Consider the following 23,091-nt stretch of genomic DNA (forward strand, 5'->3'; position numbering starts at 1 on the left):
TTCAGACATGTAAGGGCTCTATCACAAGCCTCCACCATTTCTTAGGAAGCTATTGGAAGGCATATCCCACTTAAATAAGGAGTGAAGGAAGAAAACAATATAGGCTGCCTACCAGAGGGGGAGTGCACCCCTGGGGTACCCGCCCGCCTCAGCCCAGAGGGAAATCACCTGAGTGGGTGGAAGTCAAGATCAGTGGGGCCAGAGGTGTTCTGCAGGACCTCTTAAGCAGATAGAACTGAAACCTGAAGGCATGGAGAAAGGAATTAGCCAATTAGTATATATTTTAGCTTCAAACTAGTCATGTGTTGTACTAAAAAATAAAATTAGCAATTTAAAAACCAAGGCAAAAATAACTTCAGGAAAAAGAAAAGGCAAACCAGAAGTAAAAGTTTATACTGTCACCCTGCATTGCTTTCAGCCACGTGAACGTTCTCAAAATCACAATAATGGAAACACTGAACTTTTATTTAAGCAAAATTATAACACAATCATGTTGGGAGAATGGGGCCAGAAAGCACAACATTTTTTTAAACTGTGTGTTAAAAAAAAAAGATCAACCATCACCAAACACAAACATGTATGTGTGCTAGTGTGTATTTGTGCACAAAGGAGGTGAAAAATAAAAGAGGGGTAACGCTTAGCTTCACAGGAGTCAGTCCTTAACACTTAAGTGTGAACAGCCAAAAGGATACGCATGCTAAGCAAGATGCAAGGACATAGCTAAGGAGAGGATCAAATGGGAATGCTCACCTCTGCTGAGCACCAAGGGTGAACAAAGGGGTGGGGACTGCCCTGCTCACTACAGGCGAGTGGACCTTTACGGCTTTTTAAATCATGTGAATGTACTGATACTAAAGTTATCACGGAAAAATATGTACATTCTGTACCTGCTGCAGTTACCAATGAGTCGCTCAGTTTTTAGCGTGACATTAGTGCATCACTTCAATAGTACAGTTTTTCACTGAGCCAGCAGCTCCCCATGTCTTCACTTCCTTAACACAGATTCTATGTGAGTGGTGGTAATTATTAAGATGATTGAGTGAGCCTTCCTTATGGATCATCAGGAAAAGGTTTTTGTTTTTCTTTTTTACTTCTCTCTCTCTTTTTATGGTAGTGGGGATTGAACCTAGGGTCTTTACTGAGCTATGTTTTCAATTCATTTTTATGTTTACTTTTAAATTTTGACATAGGATCTCATTAAATCGCTAAATTTTCCAGGCTGGGCTCAAACTTGTGATCCTCTTGCCTCGGTCTCCCCCAGAGCTCTAACCTAAAACAAATGCATTCAAACAATTCAGCATCCGCATAATTTGAAACACAAAACATGGCGAGGTCTCTCAAAATAAGGGGCGGAGGCTCCCCTGCCCCACCAGGTCTCTCCACACTCTTGCCCACCCAAGTCTCTCCACACTCACTGCACCTGGGGTCTGCATTTATTCTTTGACTCAGCATCAATTTTCCATGTTTCCTCATCACTAATAGCCGGGTCAGAGCATCTCAACCACTTCTGGTTTGGGTGTTTTGCACTCAGTGAGCGCTGAGGGAAAATGGTCAGCTGTGGGTCACTCCAGCTCCCATCAGCTCTGGCTGGACAGACGCCCTTCTGCGGGTTCTTATTTCTGGTCTCTCGGGCAAGTTGGTTGAAACATGATTTTCTACATGAAAGTTCATACCAAACAATTCAAGCATGTTAAAACTTCATAAATTGATAATATATTGTAGGTAAGGAGGATATTGAACTTGGCATTAAGTTAAATCTTGATAGGCAGAGCACTTTTTACAAATAACTTTATGTAGCTATATGTGCCTAGTCAAGAAAACAAGACATCATAATAGCTAGTGCTGATTTAATATCATCTTGTTTTGAAGTCTCATCAAGCTGTTGTTCTTCTGTCTCCATTGCTTTCATCATGCTGTATCTTATTGGATTTTATTATATGTGATAGTATAAACCAAATTTTTTATAGGCAAAGAGACAATATAGAAACCATTGTTCATTTTCTGTTAGCTGGTTCTAAATACCTTGTAATACTTTCATTCTCTTGAATGCTTTCACACCGTCTTGATATGTTCGATGGTATAGTATACGAAGTTATATTCAAATATTTCAAGGAAAGAGACACTATAGTAACTACTATTAAGTTGGGTTCTCTTGTGGTGAAACACTATGTTGCTTAAATTGTTCTGTTCTGACCTGTGCTGTTGTGTTATGTCCTCTTTTATCTCAATCTCCCCCTTTTTATTTTTTTAATTTTTTAATTAAGGGAAAAATAAATAAATTAGCAGGATATATTATAATAACTTTTTTGATTTCCTATTAACTTGATTTGAAACCCTGTATTGCTCTTACCATCTTGTTTTGACTGATTTTACTCTATTCTGTTTTGTTTGATAGTATCAAGTTTGAGGGTATAGGCAACCACTTTGAAGGCAATAAGATTCACTATGATGCCCATTCTGGTTTGACTATTATCTTCTTTTGAAGTCCTTTAATGTCTCCAATGTTTCAGTTTTATTGGTTTTATTCTGTACTGTTTTGTTCAATTTTATTATACCTAATGATATAGGCAATTCTTTTTAAGGTAGCAAGAGGCATTATGGTAACCATTATTGATTACCTTGTATTCTGTTTTTACATCATGCACTACGTCCATCCTTTGTTTTGACTGACTCTGCTTTGTTTTGTCACATTTGGTTTTATTCTCTTCCAAAAAAAAGTAATTAGAACTGTGGGAGTAATAAAACCCAAAATGTCTAATTGTTATTGTAAAAAAGAGAGGAAAAGAAAGTGCTCTAAAGGATACAACTGCAAGTGTGTTTAGGTGTGTAAGCTAGATGACCGTATTACTAAGTTTTTGTTGGATCATTGAACACAACTGTTTGCAGTCTCACTGTTTGAATGCCCACTTTGTATGCTTTAATTTTGTAATTTGAACAACTATTTTCTAAGATGACAATATGTAATCTATTAACTAGTGATTTCTTACTGTTTATTTTTTTTGAAATTCTATATTATTTGTACCCTTTTACTGTTTTGTTTTGGTTTTTTCTCTTTAAAATTTAAAAAAAAATAATCTTATGTGTCCTCGTGGTATAGACATGAGAGTTTGAAATACAGCAGAATTCAACCAAAAAACAAACTAACAAAAAAAATCAAAGAATCCTAGTTTGGTGAGCTATGTGACTGCATGTCACTGAAACTTCTTTTATAATGTCCCTGAAAATTGGTCATCTATCCACAGGTTTTCTGCTTTCTGCGTCATTCTGTGTTCCAGTACAGAATGGCCTCAGTATTTGGAAGGTCCATTTCGTATCCCAGAATGGCATGAGCATTCCTGGAGTCTTCTCTCTAAAACATTTGTTCTAAGGAGTCTCCCAGGGAGCATGTAATGGCCAAGGGCACCGAGCTACCCCTTTCTCTTGGCCAGTTCCTCTCATTATCAGTTGCACACATTAGCAAATATCTCATGGAATTAAGGGTGTTAAAACACTACTAAAAAGTCTATGGGAAAAATCCACATACCCAATGTGTTTAGGAAATATATGAATACCTTATGAAAATCCAAAAACAGAATTGAGGCTCTCTAACAGCAGATTTGCCAAAAAAAGTAAAATGCTTCATGTTACAGACAGATGTAATAACACACAGAGAAGATGTAGTGGGTGAGAGGAGGGAAGGAGACCTGAGTCTGCGAAACCGTAGCCGTTTCTCCAGGAAATGGCTTTAAGAGGTTTTAGACTGTAGGCAGCCGCTGGCGTGGAGTCGGGCCTCTGTGTCAGGCGACAGACAGAGCAGACTCCGTCCTTAATGCGCTTGACTTTCAGCCATTGAGAAAATCACTCCAACCTTGGGAAGACAAAAGCCACGCGCAGAGTTGTTGGGTCACTACTGAAGATGAAAAAGCACAGAGAAAAGCAACTGGCTCAAAAGAACCCCGAACTGAAGTAGCCCCCAAATCCTTAGCTTCTGCTGCTGTACAACGAATCCAATGCTAACCCAGACCAAGACCGCATCTGTCTGTGTATGTGTCTGGCACAGGTAGGACCTCCCAGCAGGAGAGACCCACGTGGTGATACCTGCAATTTCAAAAGGTAATTGTGTCGGATCCTGTGATCTCAGAGGTGCCCCCAGAGCTCCCCATGTGGTTTCAGAGGGGAAAGCAGCGGGCAGAAGGGCAGAACCCGAAGGGCAGAAGGAACGCACTGTTTCTGAGCTTCATGCAGCCTCAAGAACTGGCTCCGTTAACTAAATAAAGATCAAAAATCAAAGGCTGTTACCTTGTGAAAAACGTAAAGCCACAGTTCAGCCTCGAACACAAAAACTTTTCCACTACTCTAAGGTTCTAGCCACAAATTTGAAAGAGCGAGACTCTGGAAAGCCCCGAGAAGCTGTCAGCATTAAATGGAAGTCGAGAAGCGTGAAAGGGAAGCCAGGGAAAAGGGCAGCCTTCGAGCCGGGGTCAGGTGGCCTGGAGAGTCCCACCTTCTCCTCACCAGTCTCTGGTGCACCCCACCCCACGCCTCACTGAGCAGGGGCCCCGGGACAGAAAGGAGTCGGTGCTTCTGAGGTTTCCGGATGCCTAAGACTCAGTCCAGGCTGCACTGAACACGGGACAGTGGAAGCCTTGGTTTCATAGGTCAAGACCAGGGCTCATTTTTAAGAATGGTTGGTTCACATGTCATTATTATCACTGGGTGATAATAGCTGTCACTTACAAAGAGCTCACAATGGCCCTGGCACAGCCCTGACTTAATATGCACCTCTTCTTTCTGTGTGTTCAACTCTCCCCACCCATTTCTACAACAAGTAAACTGAGGCCCTCCAAGGTTAAGTAATGAGTCCCAGGTCACAGGAGTGATAAGCAGCAGGGCTGAGCTGTCCATTTTTAAAAGGTCCAAGGGCCAGGGGTATAGCTCAGCAGCAGAGCACTGGTCTACGTGTGTAACAGCATATATATATATATATATATATATATATATATATATATACTTTTTTTTTTTAATCTAGGTGCTACAGTTTTAAAAACACATTTCCAGCAAGTGGCATCGGACACACACAGGGTAGCAAACTGCAGTAGACTTTGTTTCTTTGTATTTGTTTGGCAGTATTTTTGATGCGTGAAACACAGTGAATCCTGACTGTTTTCTGCAGAAAGGGAGAGGTGTGGATCCTCAGCCCTCTGCAGCGATCGAATTAATATTCATCATGAATTTATCGACTGAAGAAAGAGCTATTTTTTATTTTAAAAAGCAAGACAGAAAAAAGGAATAGAAACAGTACAGAACTTCAGAAAAATAGGAAATTAACAGTAGTTAATATATTGCATATTGTTATTTTAGAAGTCGTTGCTCAGGTTACAAGATTTAGGCTTGAAATAGATGCTCAGACAATCAAACAATGAGAGCACAAACTGTTCTTTTTGATGAACTGCCAGAGATTAGCAGTATAGTTATCTGTCTTGTATACACACACACACACACACACACACACACACGTATACTTATGTACATATATCTTTCCCTTCTTCCTTTTCTCCTTTCCTCTATCCCAGCTGTTCTTTCCTTAGAGCACTCTCTTTCCCAGAAAGAGCTATTTTAAAAGGAATGCTTGGTGAAGCCCGGCCTCGGGGAGGTGGGTGCACCCCTGTTAATGTGGCCCGCGTGGCCTTTGGACCTGCTGTGCTCGGCAGGCTGTCCCCACACTGGGTCCCAGTGGGACCCTCCCGGGTCCTCTCAGTCACACACTCTATTGGGGGGCTGAGGCGGGGAGCCACCTGCAAGCCCACAGAATGTATTTGTCTTCTGTTCTGGTTACCACAGTGACCGGAATTCCTCTGCACCTGGCAGGTCCCTCCCTCCCAGGGCGGATGCTAAGTGATTTCCCATCTGGCTGGTCTTTCAGCCCCCACCTCTAGCTCTGTAGACATCTACAGAGCTCTGGGGCATCTCAGTCCTTTGGAGGCCAACCAAGCCACACCCAGCCCAAGAAGCTGGCCTTGCTTCTGACCCAGGGGAAGAGCACTGAGTGCCCTGCAAACGCTGATGCTTGGTACTTCTGCCTTCCGTTGCTGGCTCCATTTTGCCACCGCAGAGTCCAATAGGAGAATGGCGTCCCCACTGGCTGCTATTGGCACGCACAACACGATGCTTCAGAGATGATCTCCCTCCCTCTGCGTCACACTCAGCCCCCAAGTTCCCACTGCTTCTGACAAGGCACGCTTCCTAGACTGGCCTCCACACAGACCATGTCCCTGCTGCCACACTAATATGAACACAGGATGCCCTGGGGAGTTAGATGCTCACAGGAGAAACAAATATCCACATACTGGGTTGGTACCGCAAGGGTGCCCCACGTATTTCCGGGATATATTAAAGAAGATGCATCATGTGTGCAACGTTGGGATTGCACAGGGGAGGGGCCCAGGTGTCCCGCAGCCCTGTCTCTGACCCCTCCCGCAGCAGGGCAGGGACCCAGCTCCCGCAAGGCAGTGTCTCTTCAGGCCACTGAGGGTGCTTTCCAGAGTCATGACGACTTCAGTTCATCAGCTGTGCTTTTGTAACTTTGAACCTCCCTGGGGAGGCAGTGAAGGCCTCATTTTATGGCTTTTAGGACATTTTTCAGCATTTACACACCCACACCACTGAGAGACAAATTTCTGACGAATGTGAAGGACACTATTTCAGAGGCACTGAGTTCCCCCCGTTTGTAGAACCAGGAAAGGCAGCACAGATAATCCCTTCAGCACGGCCGCGGGCCTGCCACCATGTCACACCTCCATCCAGAAAGAAGGGCAGCTGGTGACGGCCAAGTGCTGCGGCCCTGAAAACCCCACTGCCCTGCCTTTACCGCTGCATTCCCGGAGCCTTGGCCAGCGCAGAGGCCGCGACGAAGGTCAGAATGAAGGACAGCTCGTGAGGACAGAGTGCTGGGATGGTTTCAGCAAGATGCCCGCTGTGGTGAGAGCCGCACACTCACACAGACGCCCCTGGGGAGGCAGAGCTGCTGAGAGCCAGCCTGGCTTTCCGCTGAATCCATGCAAGGAATGTCCTCTCTCCTCCCATTGGCAGCCTCAGGACCTGAGTCCTGGAGGCCTTGGAGGGATGTCCCTGTCAATTGACTGACCCAGAGAAGAGTCTTCTTTAATTCTGCAGGAATCCAGTTTGTCAGCTTAGAGTGACTCCACTCCAAGAGAGTAGGGGGGGGGGGAGGGGTGAAGAAAGCATGGAGCAGGCGTCAAGTCTCAAAACCCCAGTTTTCCCCATTGTATCATTGAACAAGGGACACCATGGAGCACTGGGGGAGAGCGGGTCTCGGGCGGTTAAAGGCTGGGGCTCCCGACAGGCTAATGTGCAGGTGACATTTTCTTACCCAGCACTGTTCATCAAGTGTCAGCCCAGTGTCCGAGGAAGGGCAGTGTGGACTCCCCTGTGACTGATGAAGTATTTTAAATGCAGGACAGAGATGGCCTGTATTACTTCATGCAGCGAGACCTGTACCCTTACAGGCCTGCAACCCTGGCTTTTCTTTTTTTTTTTTTTCCGTCTTACGTGCAAAAGGGAAAAAACAGAAGGTATGCGCCTTAAGAAAACATGAAGTGAAAAATTATCCATCAGCACAGCACAGGCCCGTTTCCAGGAAATGGATATTAAGAGAAAATTCTCGATGTCCTAAGGTTGAAGCTGGGAGGCGTCATGACTTAAAGCGTGAGGATGAAAGGCCCCTGTGTCCAGGTGCAGGTCAGGCTGGCCTCTTTCAGCTGTTACAGGAGGCCGCTTAAACCCCTGGTTGTGCTCCAAAAATATCCTGGCAGTTAGTATTCTGCATTAAAATTTATAAACCATGAAAGACCTTTCCTCACAGAAAAGTTAATTCAGGCTGGGTCGCCTTTTTAAAGTCTTTTAAAGAGACCAGTCATCAGAAGAGGTTATATGGAAACCAGAGGTAAGTAATGCTTTTCACTGCCCTCAAAATGCACTAAAAATATAGCAAAGGAATTTCAGGGGGAAGGAAAATGGCACCCAGTATAATTTCACTTCTAAGAAGTCCCAGGAATGAGCCCCGGGATTATTACCTTTCAAAGATGACCTGAAGATGGGAGGGCCCATCTCCACAGGAAGTGGGGCCTGTCCGGAGGAGGGCGCAGGCAGCGTCTCAGATCTGGGGTTCTCAGGTCCCCTTTCTCCAGATTCCAGTCAAGCTGGTCTGAAAAGGCCCCAGCTACTGACCACAGCCCCTCGCCCGTCTCTCTACCTTGCCACATTCTTTAGCTGGCCCCACACTTCCAAAGCCTCCTCGAAGCCACCTGACCCTCGACCTCTCCACACTTAGGCTTAAGACTGAAGCATCACTTGTTCAAAGAGGTGGCCCCTAAATCCCTGTAGGTTAGGTACAATCCGCTGCTCTACACTCCTCCCACACCTCTCACCTGAATCTTAGCACCCTTTCCAATCCCCCCTGACCTCTCTGTAAGGTTGGGAGGTAGGACTGCAGGGAGCCACTGAAGCTGGAGATGGATGGCATGTGTGGGGCTAAAGCAAGGCCGGCCCTGAGAGCCCACAGCAAGCCAGGGAAACAAGCTGTTCCAGCTCCAGGAAGGGGAGGGACCCAGGACAGCCAGGCAAACAGGTTGCTGGGCAGCGGGGTGGAAATTGACATCTTCCTCCTGAGTGTATAAATAAAGGTGCTGCAGTGGCTGAGCAGCTCCCTCCCTCCCATCAGGAGCGGGCTGCACCTGACCCCAGCTTTGTCTCTTCTTTATTTTTTCATCCTCTCGTGGTCCTTTACCCCAAGAACCTCAAGAGCCTCTGGACTGCTTCTTTTATTCACTACATACAATCTCCCTCCCTCACTCACCATCAAACTAGGCGCTTACTGAATGCTCATGTTAACATTTTGTGTCTAGATGTCCCCACAAAGCCTCTGCAGTCTTTGGCTTTTCTAGAGTATGTGATGCTGGGGTTAAGTCCCCGATTGGCTTGGCATCTCCCTGATCCCAGCAGCCTAGACAGAGTAGGGAAGGGACTGAGCCTTGTCTCCCCCACTGGTTGTTTTGCGACTTTCTGGTCACCATGACTGCTCTCCTCTGCCATGCGCCACCCTACTGTGGAGCCACCCAATTATGGAACAAAACCTCTACAGACTCTGAGCTAAATAAACATTTCATCCTTTACCTTTAGCTGTCATGCATTTTGTCTCAATAACAAGAAAAGTAAGCCCACTCATGAATGAATGAGTGCCTTTCCCTGTAGCTCTGATTTTGCAGTTAGATGGTTGGTTGTCTGTTACCATGCTCAATACGTGAGATAATCAAAATTTATAAAGAGAAAAGCGTTATTTTGGCTCACAGTTTTAGAGAATCCAGTCCATTGCTTTTGGGCTATGGTAAGGCATCGTGGAAGAATCATGCAGCAGAGCAAAACTGCTCACCTTACAGCCATAAAAAGCAAAAGAGAAACACACCCGCTTGAAGGCGACTTCCCCCCATGACCTAATGATCTCCTGCCAGGCTCCACCTCCTGAAGGTTCCGGCCTCCCAACAACGCCGAGCTGGATCTGAAACTTGCAGCACATGGTGTGTTGAGGGACACTGCAGATCCAAGCTACAGCACTGGGGGCTTTGTTCCTGCAGCTGGAGTTTAAGGAGACTGACAATTACAAGCAAGTGGCAGCAAAAAGAGAGGTCACCATAATGAGACACGGCCACAACAGTGTCTCCCTGTCACAGCAGGGAGGGAAACAGGCAGCCAGGCTATGCCTGTGCAGAAACTTTAGTGAGCCAGGCAGGTGACCTGGGCCAGCGCCTCTGCTCCACGGGATACCCTGAAAGATTCGCCTCCAAGACCCTGGTTCCATTTGTCCAGTCTTGGTTTCTTCCTCACTCATGTAACCAGAGGTTTCAACCTCAACAAAGTGTCAAACTCCTAGAGTAACAGTTACAGTAACATGAAGAGGCCAGTAACTGCCTAAGCTCAGGCTCAAATGCCCACTCAGCAAGCCAGATTCACTTGCATAGATCCATGTCTAACCATGAAAAGCACAAGAAATCCCATTCCCTTGGCCTCCTGTATGGACACCTGTGAATGTTGGGGACTTGGAAGTACTCAGTAATCTCTTCTGACTTGAGCAGAGTAGAAAAAGTCCTAAGTCACAGAAGCTCCCACCTGGACCCCACATACAGACATGCAGTCTGTTTAAGTGGACCCTGGCCTTGGCAGTGGCCTTGATGGACATCCTGTGCCTGGCTGAGCCAAGCGAGTCCTGAGACCTGGCAAAGCTGACACAGAGGTGAGGGAGCCACATACGGGGACAGCGCCGTCCTCCACTAACTTTATAGACCTGCAGGTCTACGAGGCTTCACAGGCCAGGCCAAAGGGGCTGGACCGGTGCCTGGGTTCTCCTGAGAGTGACCAGGAGTGACCCCGGGCTTGGCCTTCCCCCAAAGTCTTGGCTCCGTTCCCCCTCCTGCGGCCTGCCTTGACCCCTGTCCCCACCTGCTCCCTCCGGTTATTTGTAGACGTGCTTAGGGTAATAGTGAGGAGCTGAATTTCATGCTGTTTCTCAGGTGGCTTCCAGGAAAGTCTGCTTTATTACAATTATGCAAAGAAAGGCCCTGCGTATTTTCTCATGGAGCAGGGACTCTCAGCTCATCTCCTCTTCAAGTCATCTGGCCACATGATTCTTCTGGATTATGTTTACTCTGGTTTCCACCCTACACATTCCACTTTTGCTATCTTGGCTGCCTTTTTGGTCTCTCATTACAAACTGAAAAACGCTAACCTTCTATCAGACAAAGTTTTCTCCACTCAAAAGGGGATGAGAGGACCACGGTTTCCTTCCCACAATGCATTTCTTTCTCCAAACTTGACGCAACTGACACAAACACAGAGTTGGGGTGGGGGCAGCTCTGGCAGGGTGTGTGCTAAGCATGCGTTCCATCTCCAACAACCTTCCCATTCCAAAAAGGATAGTGTTATGGTGGAGACAGAAATATGCACGTGAAAACTACGGTCCCCACAACTTTCGGTGAATCTGTAATCTCCAGAGACCCAGAGGCCTCAGAAACACGTCAGCAACAGAAGGAGCAAGAATCTCAGTAGCAGTAGCTCAAGAGCGTGCCAGGGGACAGCGTTACTCAGAGCAGAGGACCACAGAAGAGGTAGACTGTTGTCACCCTCACTTTACAGACAGAGACTTAAGAGACCGAGAGACTAATCCCACCCTAAGAGGTAGGGCCAGTGAGTGGTCAGCCTGGGGAGAAGTCAGGCAGTTTAATGTTTCCATATAAAATGTGATGGAGTGGTCGATTGATTTGGAGTCTCACCAACCTCTCACAGCTGCACTGTATTGGCTCATTGCCGCAGGATTTCCGGGGACAGCAGGGAGTATAAGGGACGGAGAGGCTCTGTGAGCTGGGGAGCAGTGCAGTGGCTTCCCAGGAGCATCCCTACCTGCTCTTCTCATTAAACCCCCAGCAGGTTACTAAAGATCTGTGTTCCAGCCAGGAACGGTGGTGCCTGCCTGGCAGCCAGCCCTGCTCAGCCCTGATGAGGACGGAGCATCACAGGCTGAAGCTCAGCCTGGGCAACTTGCTGACTTAGAAAGACCCTATCTCCAAAAATTAGAGAGAGAGAGACAGAGAGACAGAGAGACGGGGGGAGGCGGGGGGGCGGAGGGGGTGAGAGGGGAGGGGAGAAGGAAATGGAGGGAGGTGAAAGAGGGGGGAAGGAAAGGGGGGGAAGGGAAGGCAAAGGCCTGAGGGTGTAGCTCATTTCAAAGGCCCTGGGTTCAAACAAACACAAAACAAGAACAACAGACACAGGTTCCCACTCCCGCAGTATCTGCACCACAGGGCCTGGGGTGCCGAACATCTATACCAGGTGATGCTTATTTCCGGGGAGTCTCCATAACCTGCTCACCCCATAACCTGCTCACAGTCAAGGCTACTTATCAAATATGGGTGCTAAGAACTGCATGGACCCCCAAGCTCTAGAGAGCAGTGACCTTTCCACTGGAGCCTGAGAACTTGTGAATAAAATGCCACCCTAACGCTAGGGACCCAGAATCAGTGCGGTCCGATGGCTCCTGGCACACTCTCCTGTGTGCAAATCTTGCCAGCAAGCACCTGGCAGGAGTGACTTGGTGACAAGCGAGAATCTCACGGCTGTCCCTCTACTCAGCACCCAGAGGGCTTTCAATTAAATCACCTGCCACCCTGCGCCAAGGGCAGCCAAGGGACTTCATGATGCGTGGTCGGCAGGCGCCTCTTCACAGGGCCCCTCCTCTCGAATGAGCAGGGAACTCGGTGTCCACAGCTACTTCCCGGGGGACGAGGGTGACCCACCAGGAGGGTGAGGCATGGGCTACTGCGCATGTCCCTCCCCCAGCTTATCTGACTGGCCCAGGGACAACTTCTGTGTTTGGTCTGCCTGGGAAATCTAATGGAAAGAGCTATAATTAGACATATTTATTTTATCAAGAAAAATATGCTTTTAAAAATGTTCAGGAAAGGATATTGCCTGATTCTCAAGGAATAGCCTGACAGAGCCCTGGGAGAACACACTCACATACATACACCAGACACACACACACACCGTACACACACACACACCGTACACACATAATATACACACTATACACATATATGCTCTGGATACAGAGGTATCAAGGTTTATGCAGTTTGCATACAGGAATATTCACATGGATATTACTTAGATAAATTTATGTTCACAACTGCAATTGTAAATATTAACTTTTCCAGCAGGTTTTTTGGGGTGGGGTGGGATATAATTGTTAACCCTGCATTTTCCGGCTGCAGGAGGGAATGAATATTATAATGTTTCTCAGACTTCAGCATGCACCAAACCACCTGGGACCTTGTGAAAATGCAGATTCCTACTGGATGGGCGTGAAGCAGGGCAAGTGCTCCCCGGGCTGGGCGGGGCTGCTGTTAAGATAACAAGGCTCTAGTCTGGGCCAAATGATTATTTTTGCATCGCACATAAAATAGTAACTATCCAAGATTAGAGTATATCAAACCCAAACAAAACTGTGCTTAAAGTCTGTTTTATTTTTTGGCATTGGGGATTAAACTCATGACCTCACACTTGCCAGGAAGGCATTTATGCCACTGAGCTAAATCCCCAGCCAATTACTCTTTCTAAAAGGGTTCTGAAAGGGACTTTGGAATCTGGACAGTGCCTTTTAGCAACCACTATGAACATTTTTCACTCTGTTAGAGCCATTTCAGAGTGAAATCTAGCACAGAAATTTGGACGGTTCTTCAGAAGGGGATGGAAATGCCCAGAAGGACAGGTGTTTTTCCACTACTGACACTGTGATCTGAACAAAGAAAGCAGAGACCTGTCCAGCCATGCTGACCCCTCAGAATGGATTCTTCCATTCAGAAATGACTAAAACTCCCCTCAAGTACATCCGCCTGAAAGCCCCAGGGGAAACCATGCAAACTCAGGGCCGCTCTGAATATTCTGCTGTGCACAGGCTGGTGCTGTTTGTCACTTCGCCTAAGTCTATTTGCCTTTGAAAGAAGTCTATTAACTGTTAACCTCAGACTTCAGATATGAAATTATACCAAAAAAATGTGCTGCTAACAAGTACCCAAATGAGAACTGACACATCTCACGTGAAGGATACAGAGAAATCCCGGAAATGAAACCCCTGCAGAGAAAGCTCTAGCTCTTTAGGAGTTGATAAATTTACCTGTTAAATAATAAGTATCGTAAAAGTCACTGAAATCAGCCAAAACACGTGGCATAGAGTATTTAAACAGTGCACTTAAAGGACCAGCATATCCACCAGAATTGGGGGAGTCGGGTTAAAATCAACTGTAGAGAGAAATGAATCCACCCACGAAGGACTAGGAAAGCCATAAAAGAAGGGAAAGAAGGAGCAGAGGTGCAGGGACAAATAACAAAGTGGGAACAGAAATTAAATCTGGGGTCACATCTCTGTGCCACAGGTTTACCGATAAATGACCCAGCCAGGCCAGTTTAAGAGCTGAATGTTCCACCCGCTGGCTTCCCAGTCCTCCGTTTAGGTCTTGCTGATTTTGTTGACTCCACAGCTCTGCAACTGTGTGACCCCCTTAGCTTTTCAGCAGTGACAGCCCTCAGAACAAGCATGGAGAGGCAGGTGCACCCTGGTGTCTATTAGCTGGGGAAATCGGGCTGGGACATTCACCGACTACCCAGTGACAAATGTCCCAAGTGCCCTGCAGGACTCTTCCTGCCCCTCCTGTTATACTGATGGTGGCACCTGCCATAGCTTCAGAGTTTGTGAATCCGGACACTGTTTATCTGTATCATATCTGAATGAGCTACGTGTTGCCTGCCTCCTGTGGCATCTCAAGAAGTATTTGCTCAATAAAATAGGAAGTTCCTACCGTGTTCCATGTTCTGAGTGGCCTGTGTCACTAGTTTGCAGGAGTGTCCAACCTTACAGTCCCACTATTACGCACAGGCTTACGGCTTTTGCTTTCCCCCAAGGCACGTTGACATCTATGCTCTTGGTACCAGGTGGGATCTCACTCATGCTGTATAGTTTCCCTCTTCTTCACAGTCCTCGAGAGGAACTCATCTCATCTGTGCACATCCTAAGTGATGCTGGAGGTGAGGGAGACTAACACATTTTGCCAACAATCCAGGGGGAATGAAAAAGAGAGATAAAGTTACATTTAAAGAAACTTTATACATGGTTGGTAGGAATGTGAATCAGAGTGGCCACTACGGAGGGAAATGGAGGTTCTTCATAAAATGAAAAATGGATCCATCATCTGACCCAGCCATCCCACTTCTGGTTTATGTCCGAAGGAAAGGAAGTCAGTGTACCAAAGAGATGGGTGCTGGCCCGAATCTACTGCAGCACTACCCCTGATAGCCAAGACATGGGGTCAACAGATGAATGGGAGAAGAGTGTGTTTGCATCCACAATGGACCATTGCTCAGCCATAAGGAGGAGAGAGAGCCTCCCGTTTGCAGCAAAATGAATAGGATGGGAGTGTTGGGGTCTGTGCCTAGATCCACAGTCCCCCAAATAGGTGAAGGCCCAAAGGAATGAGACAAGTGCATGGCATGATCTTTAGGGCTCCAGGAGGACTAACATCCTCTGCAGAGTTCATAACTCTGTGAGCTGGCCGGCTGACTGACCCAGGCAACCTGCATTTAATCAGAACAAGCAAGGAGCTGAGTGGACAGTGGAGGAAACCTGAGCAGGATCTTGGGAGGAGTTCAAGGACCCCTCAGAGGACCCCTCAGAGGAACAGAGGATGCTAATCAAGGAAAACTACCCAGAAAGCCTCCAGGTGGGCTCAGCTGTGGCCTGTCTTACCCCCTGAGGTACCTTCTCATTCTCAGTTCAGCCATGCCTGGGGCACACCACAGCCCTGCACATGTGTTCAGCTTCAATGGCTCTGACATGGGAGGACATCATATTGACTGAAATAAGCCAGAAAGACAACACTGTGTGCTTTCTCTCCTATGTGGAGTCTTTCAAAGTCAACTTAAATGTACAATAGTGGTTATCAGAAGTTTGGGCAGGTGTGCGGGGGGATGATGTGGATAAAGGGACCCTGGATCTGATCAGAGCCTGCTGTGTGCACACAAGAAGATATCACATTAAGTCTCATTAATATTTACAATTGATACCTGTTAATTTTAAATTAGGGATTGATTGATCTTTTAGAAGAAAGTCCCATGTGTAATTTGTTCTTTGACAGGATGAGGAAAGAAAGGTCATCCCCTTTCTTTCCTCACATATGTAAGAGTAATCAATAAATCAATAAACTACGAAGCTTACTATAACGCTGTGAATCACTGGGCAGTTGAATTTGTTGTTACAGCTTTCTCCCACTGGAGGGCGCCATTACTTCGCCGTTTTGGAGAACAAATTGCCAGGACTGGCAAAGCCTGCTTATAAATCAGTCCAGTCTGGTTGTATTTGCATAAAGAAATCAAACAACCAATCAAAACAATCAGATCGAACAAACCAAACTATCCTTATAAAACTCTTTGTGATGACAGCTTGTTTTCAAACACTCAGTGTTTCTTTAGTTTTTTTACTGTGTGGCTGTAATAACAGACACATGTCATTATGTGTGTGACCAAACCCCATAGAATGTACAAAAAAACCCAGAAGTGAACCCTAACACAAACTATGATGCAGTTCTGCCGATTGGAACAAATGTCACTCTAATGGGGATACTGGTGGGGGAGGTCGTGCATACCACAAGGAGGACCATACACAGCCCAGCTGGAAAATCTTCCTTGCAGTTTGTCTATAAGCCTAAAACTGCTGTAAGAAATAAATTATTTTAAAATTCTAATTAAATTTTCTTTAAAAAAAAAAAACCCCAACTACTTACTTCACAGGTTGGCTAAGCTAATCTATCCAGAAAGAAATACCACGGTCTTGACTATGAGTCCATAAGTCTGGGCAGGTCTCTAAGTCATGGCTCGCTCATCAGCCAGAGACAACTCTGACACCTGCTTGGAACCACAGCAGATTTGGATTTATGTACCCTGTAGGGAAAGTGCTTAGCACAGCACCCGGGGTTTCTAAATAACAAGAGCCGCCAAGCCCCCAAAAGGGGCCACTTAATATAAAACACCTCCACTTAAAGGAAAAGAGCATTCACAAACAGAACACACAGCCTGCTGACCTTTCCAAGACATGATCGTACTCCATCAAGACTCTGCCTCTCTTTGAGACCACTGCCTTTAATAACTGAACTCACTTGCATCTGGGGGTTTCATATATTTGTCCTTTAAACCAGGGTCATCAAGTGGCAATGATTACTCAGCCTCCAAACACAGCCACCACAGTATCTTTCAAGCAGTGCGGATCAGTAATCATTTGTGGAGTGTATTAACATAGAATCTAAGTGTAAAGATGTAAATGAATACTTTGCTCGATTAAACATTTATGAATGAAAACCTTGTCTTTACAAAGTACTGTTACACTCACCCCTTGTCCTAATTTCATTGGTCTGAGCCTTACATGGAATAAAAACAAAAAGAACAGGCCCAGTTCTGCATCCTTGTTCACTGCTCGTATTTTAATTAAAAATTAAAAAGGAAAGGGCAGGAGATGTGTCCAGGGCAGAAGCCCTGGAATCAATTTGCAAAACCACCAAAAACAAAATTGCAGGGCGGCAGACACCTTCAGAAGCTGTTTCTGCTTGTGAGAAGGCAGGGCTAAGAGAGCAAGGAACACTACTTGTCTGCAGAAAGAGACAGGCGCTCACTGCGACACCCAGGGTGCACAGCGCTTGCGGTGCAGGGGCTGGGGCTGGACCCCCAGGTGTGTATACCCATGGTGATGCAGGAAGCTGAGTGTGGGGGCCGCGCTCAGCAGGTTTCCAGGACAAGCTCACCCCCACGCGGGCAGGGTGTGAGGCCTCCCACTGACTGCAGAGATCACAGTGCCTGACCCAGAGGCCCACAGTGAGGCTTTGCATGCTTCCTTCCCCACATATGCCGCACACTTTTGCTCCTGCTGTTGCTGTGGCAACCAGATCCCGCAGGTGTGGACGGACCAAAGGGCTTCACCTTAAGTTCTTTAGCCAAGTGGAGGGATGCTCCTGGGACCTCGCATTTATACACAACCCACTGGAATTGGTAATGGCCAGTTTCCTTTGACCAGTGGGGATGGCACCTGGAAATCTATCTGGTACACTCAAGAGGTCACCTTGCCTCTGGGGGCCAGTTTGAAGAGACCCCCCCCCGAGGACCCCTCCTTCTCCATCTTATAAGATGCCTACGCTTGGGGGCCAATGCCCTGCATAAGCACCGGCACAGGCCCTCTCTCAGCTCTGCTTTGGGCAGGAACTCAGGAGGGGCACTAGGAGGCTGGGTACCTCAGAACCTGGATGGGCTTTCCCTACAGCAGGGTCCACATAACTCTTATCGCTGCCCGAGCTCTCCTCCTGCTCCCTAGAGACTATGACTCTGCTGCTGCCAGCTCCTCACCTCTTCTCAGGTCTCCCTGTGTCACCACTAGCAGGCACAAGAGGAGGAAGAGGGGTCGAGGACCACCCAAGGCAAAGATCTGGAAATCGCCGGGGTGTCCAGAGGCTGAGCGGGCGGCCGCCTGATTCTGAGGCATTTGGGATGATGTGCTGTCAGACATCACAACCATGACTGCACTCTAGTTTTGATTCAGCTAAAAATGATTGAACTGACTTGAGTGTGAAAATGTTAATGGGAATCGAAGCAACGTGAAATACAGTGGCTCCTCGATGCCCGGGAAGGCGGACTCCGGGACCCTGCCCTGCACTTTGAGGAAAGCTGTGATCTGAACACAGCCCACAAGCTTCCTGCTGAGTGGGTTAAGCCTTCCTCGGACTCCTCACAGTGCGAACACGACGTAAATGTGCAGTGGACACCTGTCACCCTGCGCTGTTTAGGGAACATAGTCCCTAAACCATGGGGAAAGTCTTTTCCTACATATTTCAATCCACGGTTGGTTGAATCGACCAGGACACAGGGACCTACTTTCCAGCAACACCATGGAAACTGTCTGTGACAAACTGACGCCCCGGAAATACGAAGAGATAGATGTAGATTTTACAACCACGACGGTTTAAGTCGGCAGAGAGGAACACAGTTTGGGTAACTCTAGTTAGGAGTCTCATTGTCGGTGTTAACCATCCCTGACCTACCAACACAGACTTGCCGTGCTCATTTATAGTTTTCACTGTATCGTTTTTACTTTGAGGGATAACTTTCTGATATTATAATATATAACCAAAAGGATATAAAGTGACCATAATTTCAATTATTTTGAGCTCAGCCTCATCTGTGCAGTTGGTTTAGCACTCCCTGAGCGTCACAGGGGCAGCCATCCATCTCTAGGCAGTACCTTGGAGAACTTTCCGAATGCATTCAGACCACATTAATGTTACAAAGAGGACTGAGATCATGGGGTTCCTGAAACTGCTCTGTGTGCAGACATTTCTAAGATAACAGGTTGCCGACATTTCTAAATAATAATTAAAATGGGAAGAGTTAAAAGGACATGTAAAATCTGACTTAAGAGGGATTTTTCTTTACAGTTAAAAAGTGGCAAAACTTCGTTCACAACGCACCTCCAGGGTCCCCTCCCTGGCCGTTCTCAGTGGGAAACACCAGAGGCCACATCCTCACCGCTCCTCCACGGGGAAGAGGAAGGCCCTCGGACTTCCCACAGGAGAATGCGGCCCCTCCATGTATCCCGCAGGAGACACGTGAAAGCCCCAAATGATTAACGTTTGGGTAGCCGCATCTGAAAATGCAGACACAGCCTTGCTGCGAGGTCAGCCCCCGGGAGAGCTGTCATATTCTATGTCCTCCTACTTCGGGATTTTGTCGCTGTCTCCCACCGCTGCCACCTTGCCCTCCACTAAGATCGGATGGTTGATTAAGCTGTTCAGGACCTGGGGGTCCGCCTGCCAGGCCCCGGGAAGCAGGAGAGAGAGCAGTGCTCAGCACCAAGGAGGCAGGGTCGGCAGCTTCTCACTCACCGAGACACACAGGCAGCTCGGCAGGCACCGGGGCGCAGTCCATGCCTCCCCCAAAGAATTGGTTTTTTAAAACTGTAAATCATGCACTGGCAAAGGGGACAATAGCACCCCAAGGGGTGGAAACTGGTTCTTGTCCCTTTTGTGGGTGAAGCCCGCTCGCACACAGCACGCAGCAGTGGGTGTGCAGTCCCCCTGTGGCGGCGAGGCACTGTGAGAGGGCTGGAGGTACAGCTCCTTGGGGTGTGGCTGCCTGGCCCAAGGGCACGGCTCTGCGCTTGGTCCCAGCACTGCATTTAACCAATCGTTTTAAAAGTCAATAAATAAAAAGTGCCACGGGGGTGGGGACGTCAACCAAGGGGGAGACACTGTGGTCTCCGGGAGGGGGTCGTGGACGAAAGGATTGGTAGACACGGCCGGGACAGCTTTCCCAGCATTTTCTTATCAGTCTAGGACTGGTTAAAAAATTAGTCTCCCATCCAAAAAAATTAGTCGGGGCTGGGGATTTAGCTCAGCAGCATAAGCGCCTGCCTTGCAAGCAGGCAGTCGTGAGTTTGATCCCCAGTACCCATAAAAAGGAAAAGACAAAAAAAAAATTAGTCATATGCTAATTTATGAGAGAATTGAAGACGTGGAAAGAGCCAGGAAATCTGGAAATGGCTTAATCTTCTAAGCTTAGGTGGAGAAAGATAGCAACCAGGCAAAAACCTTCATTGAGACATAGTACAATAGTGCACCTCCCCGGGAGTCCGTCTCCCTGGACGCACACACCCCTCTCTTGGCAAGCGCTAAAATACTTAAAATAGCCGTTATTTCTCTTCTTTCCAGCCTTGTGCTGCTTTGCAGACTGAAGGCCTGGAGTAGCTGTAGCCTCCCAAGAAAATCAACAGCGCGACAGGTCCCAGGAAGCCCGGCCAGGCCGCAGCTCCTCCGAGGCCGGTTTCTACCGATCCCCCCAAGAGGCAGAGGTGCCCCACGTTTTCCTTAGAGTTTTTCCTTTCAGAACTCAGGCACAGAAGAAAAAAGAGAGCAAGGAATCTGGCTGGTATTTTTAGCCCTCCCACCTAAAAATAGGCCACCGACTTCTGCACAGCAGGCACGGCCGCCTGGGGCCAGGTCCCTGAAAGTCCCTGCGGTGGCTGGAAAGGCCAGAGGTGCCGCAGGCCACTCGGGTCACCCTGCTGCGCCTAGGCTGGGTCCTGGGTGAGGATTATGGGGGACGCGTGCCCCATCGCCCAGGACAGAGCACCGAGGCCAGGCTGGAGGCAGCACCACGAACCTGGCATGGCTGGGTCACCCGGGATTTCACTACCTGGGCGTCCTGGGGAGCAGGAGGTGGCCTGGGGCCTCCCCGCGTCCTCGCCGACCGGACCAGGCGCCAGAGGACCGAAGACGACAGAAGGCACACGCCGCCCACGATCCAGACGTCTCTTCTCCGGAGCGCGGAGTCCATCCTCTGGGCTTAGGGCGCCGGCCCTGCCTCGATGGCCCAGAGCCACTGACTGAGGGCGGCCAGCCCTGCCCTGCCTCCCTGCTCTGAGGAGTGGGCGTCGCGCACAGCATAGCAGAGGATTCCTGCAGAGTCCGGCAGAGGCCATCTCCAGTTACACCACCACAAATATTCTCCCTCTTTAAAAGGAAAAACATGATGGGCCCGTGTGACAGATCCGAAACAGGTGCAGGGACCCGGAGACCCGCGGGCCACGATTTACAGCAGCACGCATGCGTTTGTCCCCAGGACAAGGTCTGCGGCTCTCTGCACTGTAATTGGCATTGCTTGCTAAGGTTGGGTCGCTGCCAGCCAGGAAGGTGTCTCCGGCCCTGATAGGGGTGAGGAGCAGAGCAGGGAGCAGGAAAATGCAACTTTAAAAACCACAAAACTTCCACCGTCGGTGGCACTATTCGGAGATGGCAGCTGCAGTCACCACAGATGCTGCTGATGTACGAATTCGCAGCAGCTGGTCAGGAAATCCCATCTGGAATTAAACCTGCCCACTGCAATAAAACAGGGAACTCCACACGCCACTCAAACCCACTCCATCCATTGGCACATCCTGTGGATAAGATTCGGTTTGATTTGGGCTTTTGGTACCAGACACTGGGACATTCCAGGGACCCAGAGGGACGCCTCCATGAGCACCGGATTTATTTCCTACCCCCGGATGGAATATAAAAGAATCTAAGGCTCGTTTTAAAAAAAGAATTGTTGCTTACTAAGGAAGACTTTTAAACACACACCAGTGGGGTTGGGGTGAACTCAGACATGATTCCCTTAGGAGTCCAGTGGGAGAGACTGTGCAGCAGGGGTCAATGGGGACTTGTTTTTATCTTTAACTTTCGGGGCAGATGTGCTGTCTCCTGTGTCAAAATAGGACCAAGGGTAAGCACTGTCCCGTCTATCAGCAGAGGCGTTTGTTGAAGAGTCATCCACCCTCTGGTGTCCCAGGGCTGTGGTGCCCGGGACCATGCCCTTTGGGAGGAGGACAGGTGACTTGGGTGAACACAGAGCTGGGGAAATTGATCCATCAAGGGACAAAGTCAGGAGCACAGCACTCTGGGTAGAAAAAGCAGGGAAGGAGCTGGGACCGGTGGCTCACGGGAGAGCGGTTACCTTTACCTGGCTCTGAATCAGCATCACAGAGCCAAGGGGTGCTGAAGGACAGAACAGGGCACCGATGTCTTTTACTGAGCGAGTGGGAGAGTGAGTTGTAAGAGGGAGAGAAAGAAGAGGGGAGGGAGAGAGAAAGAGAGAGCACTAAACCTTAGTAAAATACAACACTTAGGTAGCAGAGAATTGGAAAGAAACAAGAACTCAGTCTGGGGTGTGGCTCAGAGTGGTACTGTGTGCTCCAGCACCTGGTACAAATTCCCAGCCTGGACAATCAGCAAGCCTAAATGTGAGAGCCTGGGTTGGATTGTCTAAAAGTAGCACTAGGTACAGGAATGGGAGCAGTTCCTAAGCACATCACCACATATGGTGATTTTATTCCACTTCAACGCCACACCACGGATGCTTAAATGCAGCTTATTATGGTGTATGGTTATCTAGTGAAAGTATCTTTAAAGATTCAGCTTTCTCATGTGCAAGGTTTTGAAGAGGGCCATGGAGGTCCTCAAAGGAGGCAGGCAGGGGCTGGGATGTGCATATGCCCAGGGGCAAGCTTCAAGTCGGCTCCATCTTACAGCAGGGCAAGGTAGATCTATTGAAGATTCCAGAGGACCCAGCCAGCCTCGACCTGCGCAAGGTCCTGGGGTGAAGCAGCAGGCTGAGGAGGTGCAGAGGTCACCACCATGCAGGATTCAAGGCTGAATGACGCAGGAGGGTTCTGGGCTGGGGGGGGGGCTGTCAGCGGGCTGGGGACAGAAGAGAGTGTCGGCCTATGCCGGGGGAGAGGAACAGGGTGCCAGCCAGGAGCTCAGCTGGCTTCATTCTTGGGTCAGGCTTGGGAGAGGTTAATGGCATCCTTCAGCGTCTTCAGTGTCTTATATGAAGCAGGAGCCAGGAAGGAGGAGGAAAGGGAAGCAAAGTCCGAGGGAGGCGAGTCCCACAGCCCCCTCTGATGAGAGAGAGAAAGCCTTA

General features: G+C 48.1%; 1 protein-coding gene across 5 annotated transcripts in view; it reads right to left on the reverse strand.

The window, feature by feature from the left end:
• Mylk4 (myosin light chain kinase family member 4) overlaps window positions 1-23,091 on the reverse strand; it is a 99,120-nt gene that overhangs the window by 45,820 nt on the left and 30,209 nt on the right. The window contains exon 1 of one of the 5 annotated variants that reach the window (XM_013147650.3): window positions 20,824-21,091. The exons of the other annotated variants lie outside the window; for them this stretch is intronic. Coding sequence (XP_013003104.2) covers window positions 20,824-20,964 — 141 coding nt within the window. The 5' untranslated portion in view covers window positions 20,965-21,091. Of the gene's footprint in view, window positions 1-20,823; window positions 21,092-23,091 lie in introns of those variants that run through there. 5 annotated transcript variants of the gene reach the window in all.

Source organism: Cavia porcellus, unplaced genomic scaffold (genome assembly GCF_034190915.1).
Source record: "Cavia porcellus strain 051 isolate PalLab524CR breed Dunkin Hartley unplaced genomic scaffold, mCavPor4.1 scaffold_13, whole genome shotgun sequence".
Classification (NCBI taxonomy): Eukaryota; Metazoa; Chordata; class Mammalia; order Rodentia; family Caviidae; genus Cavia; species Cavia porcellus.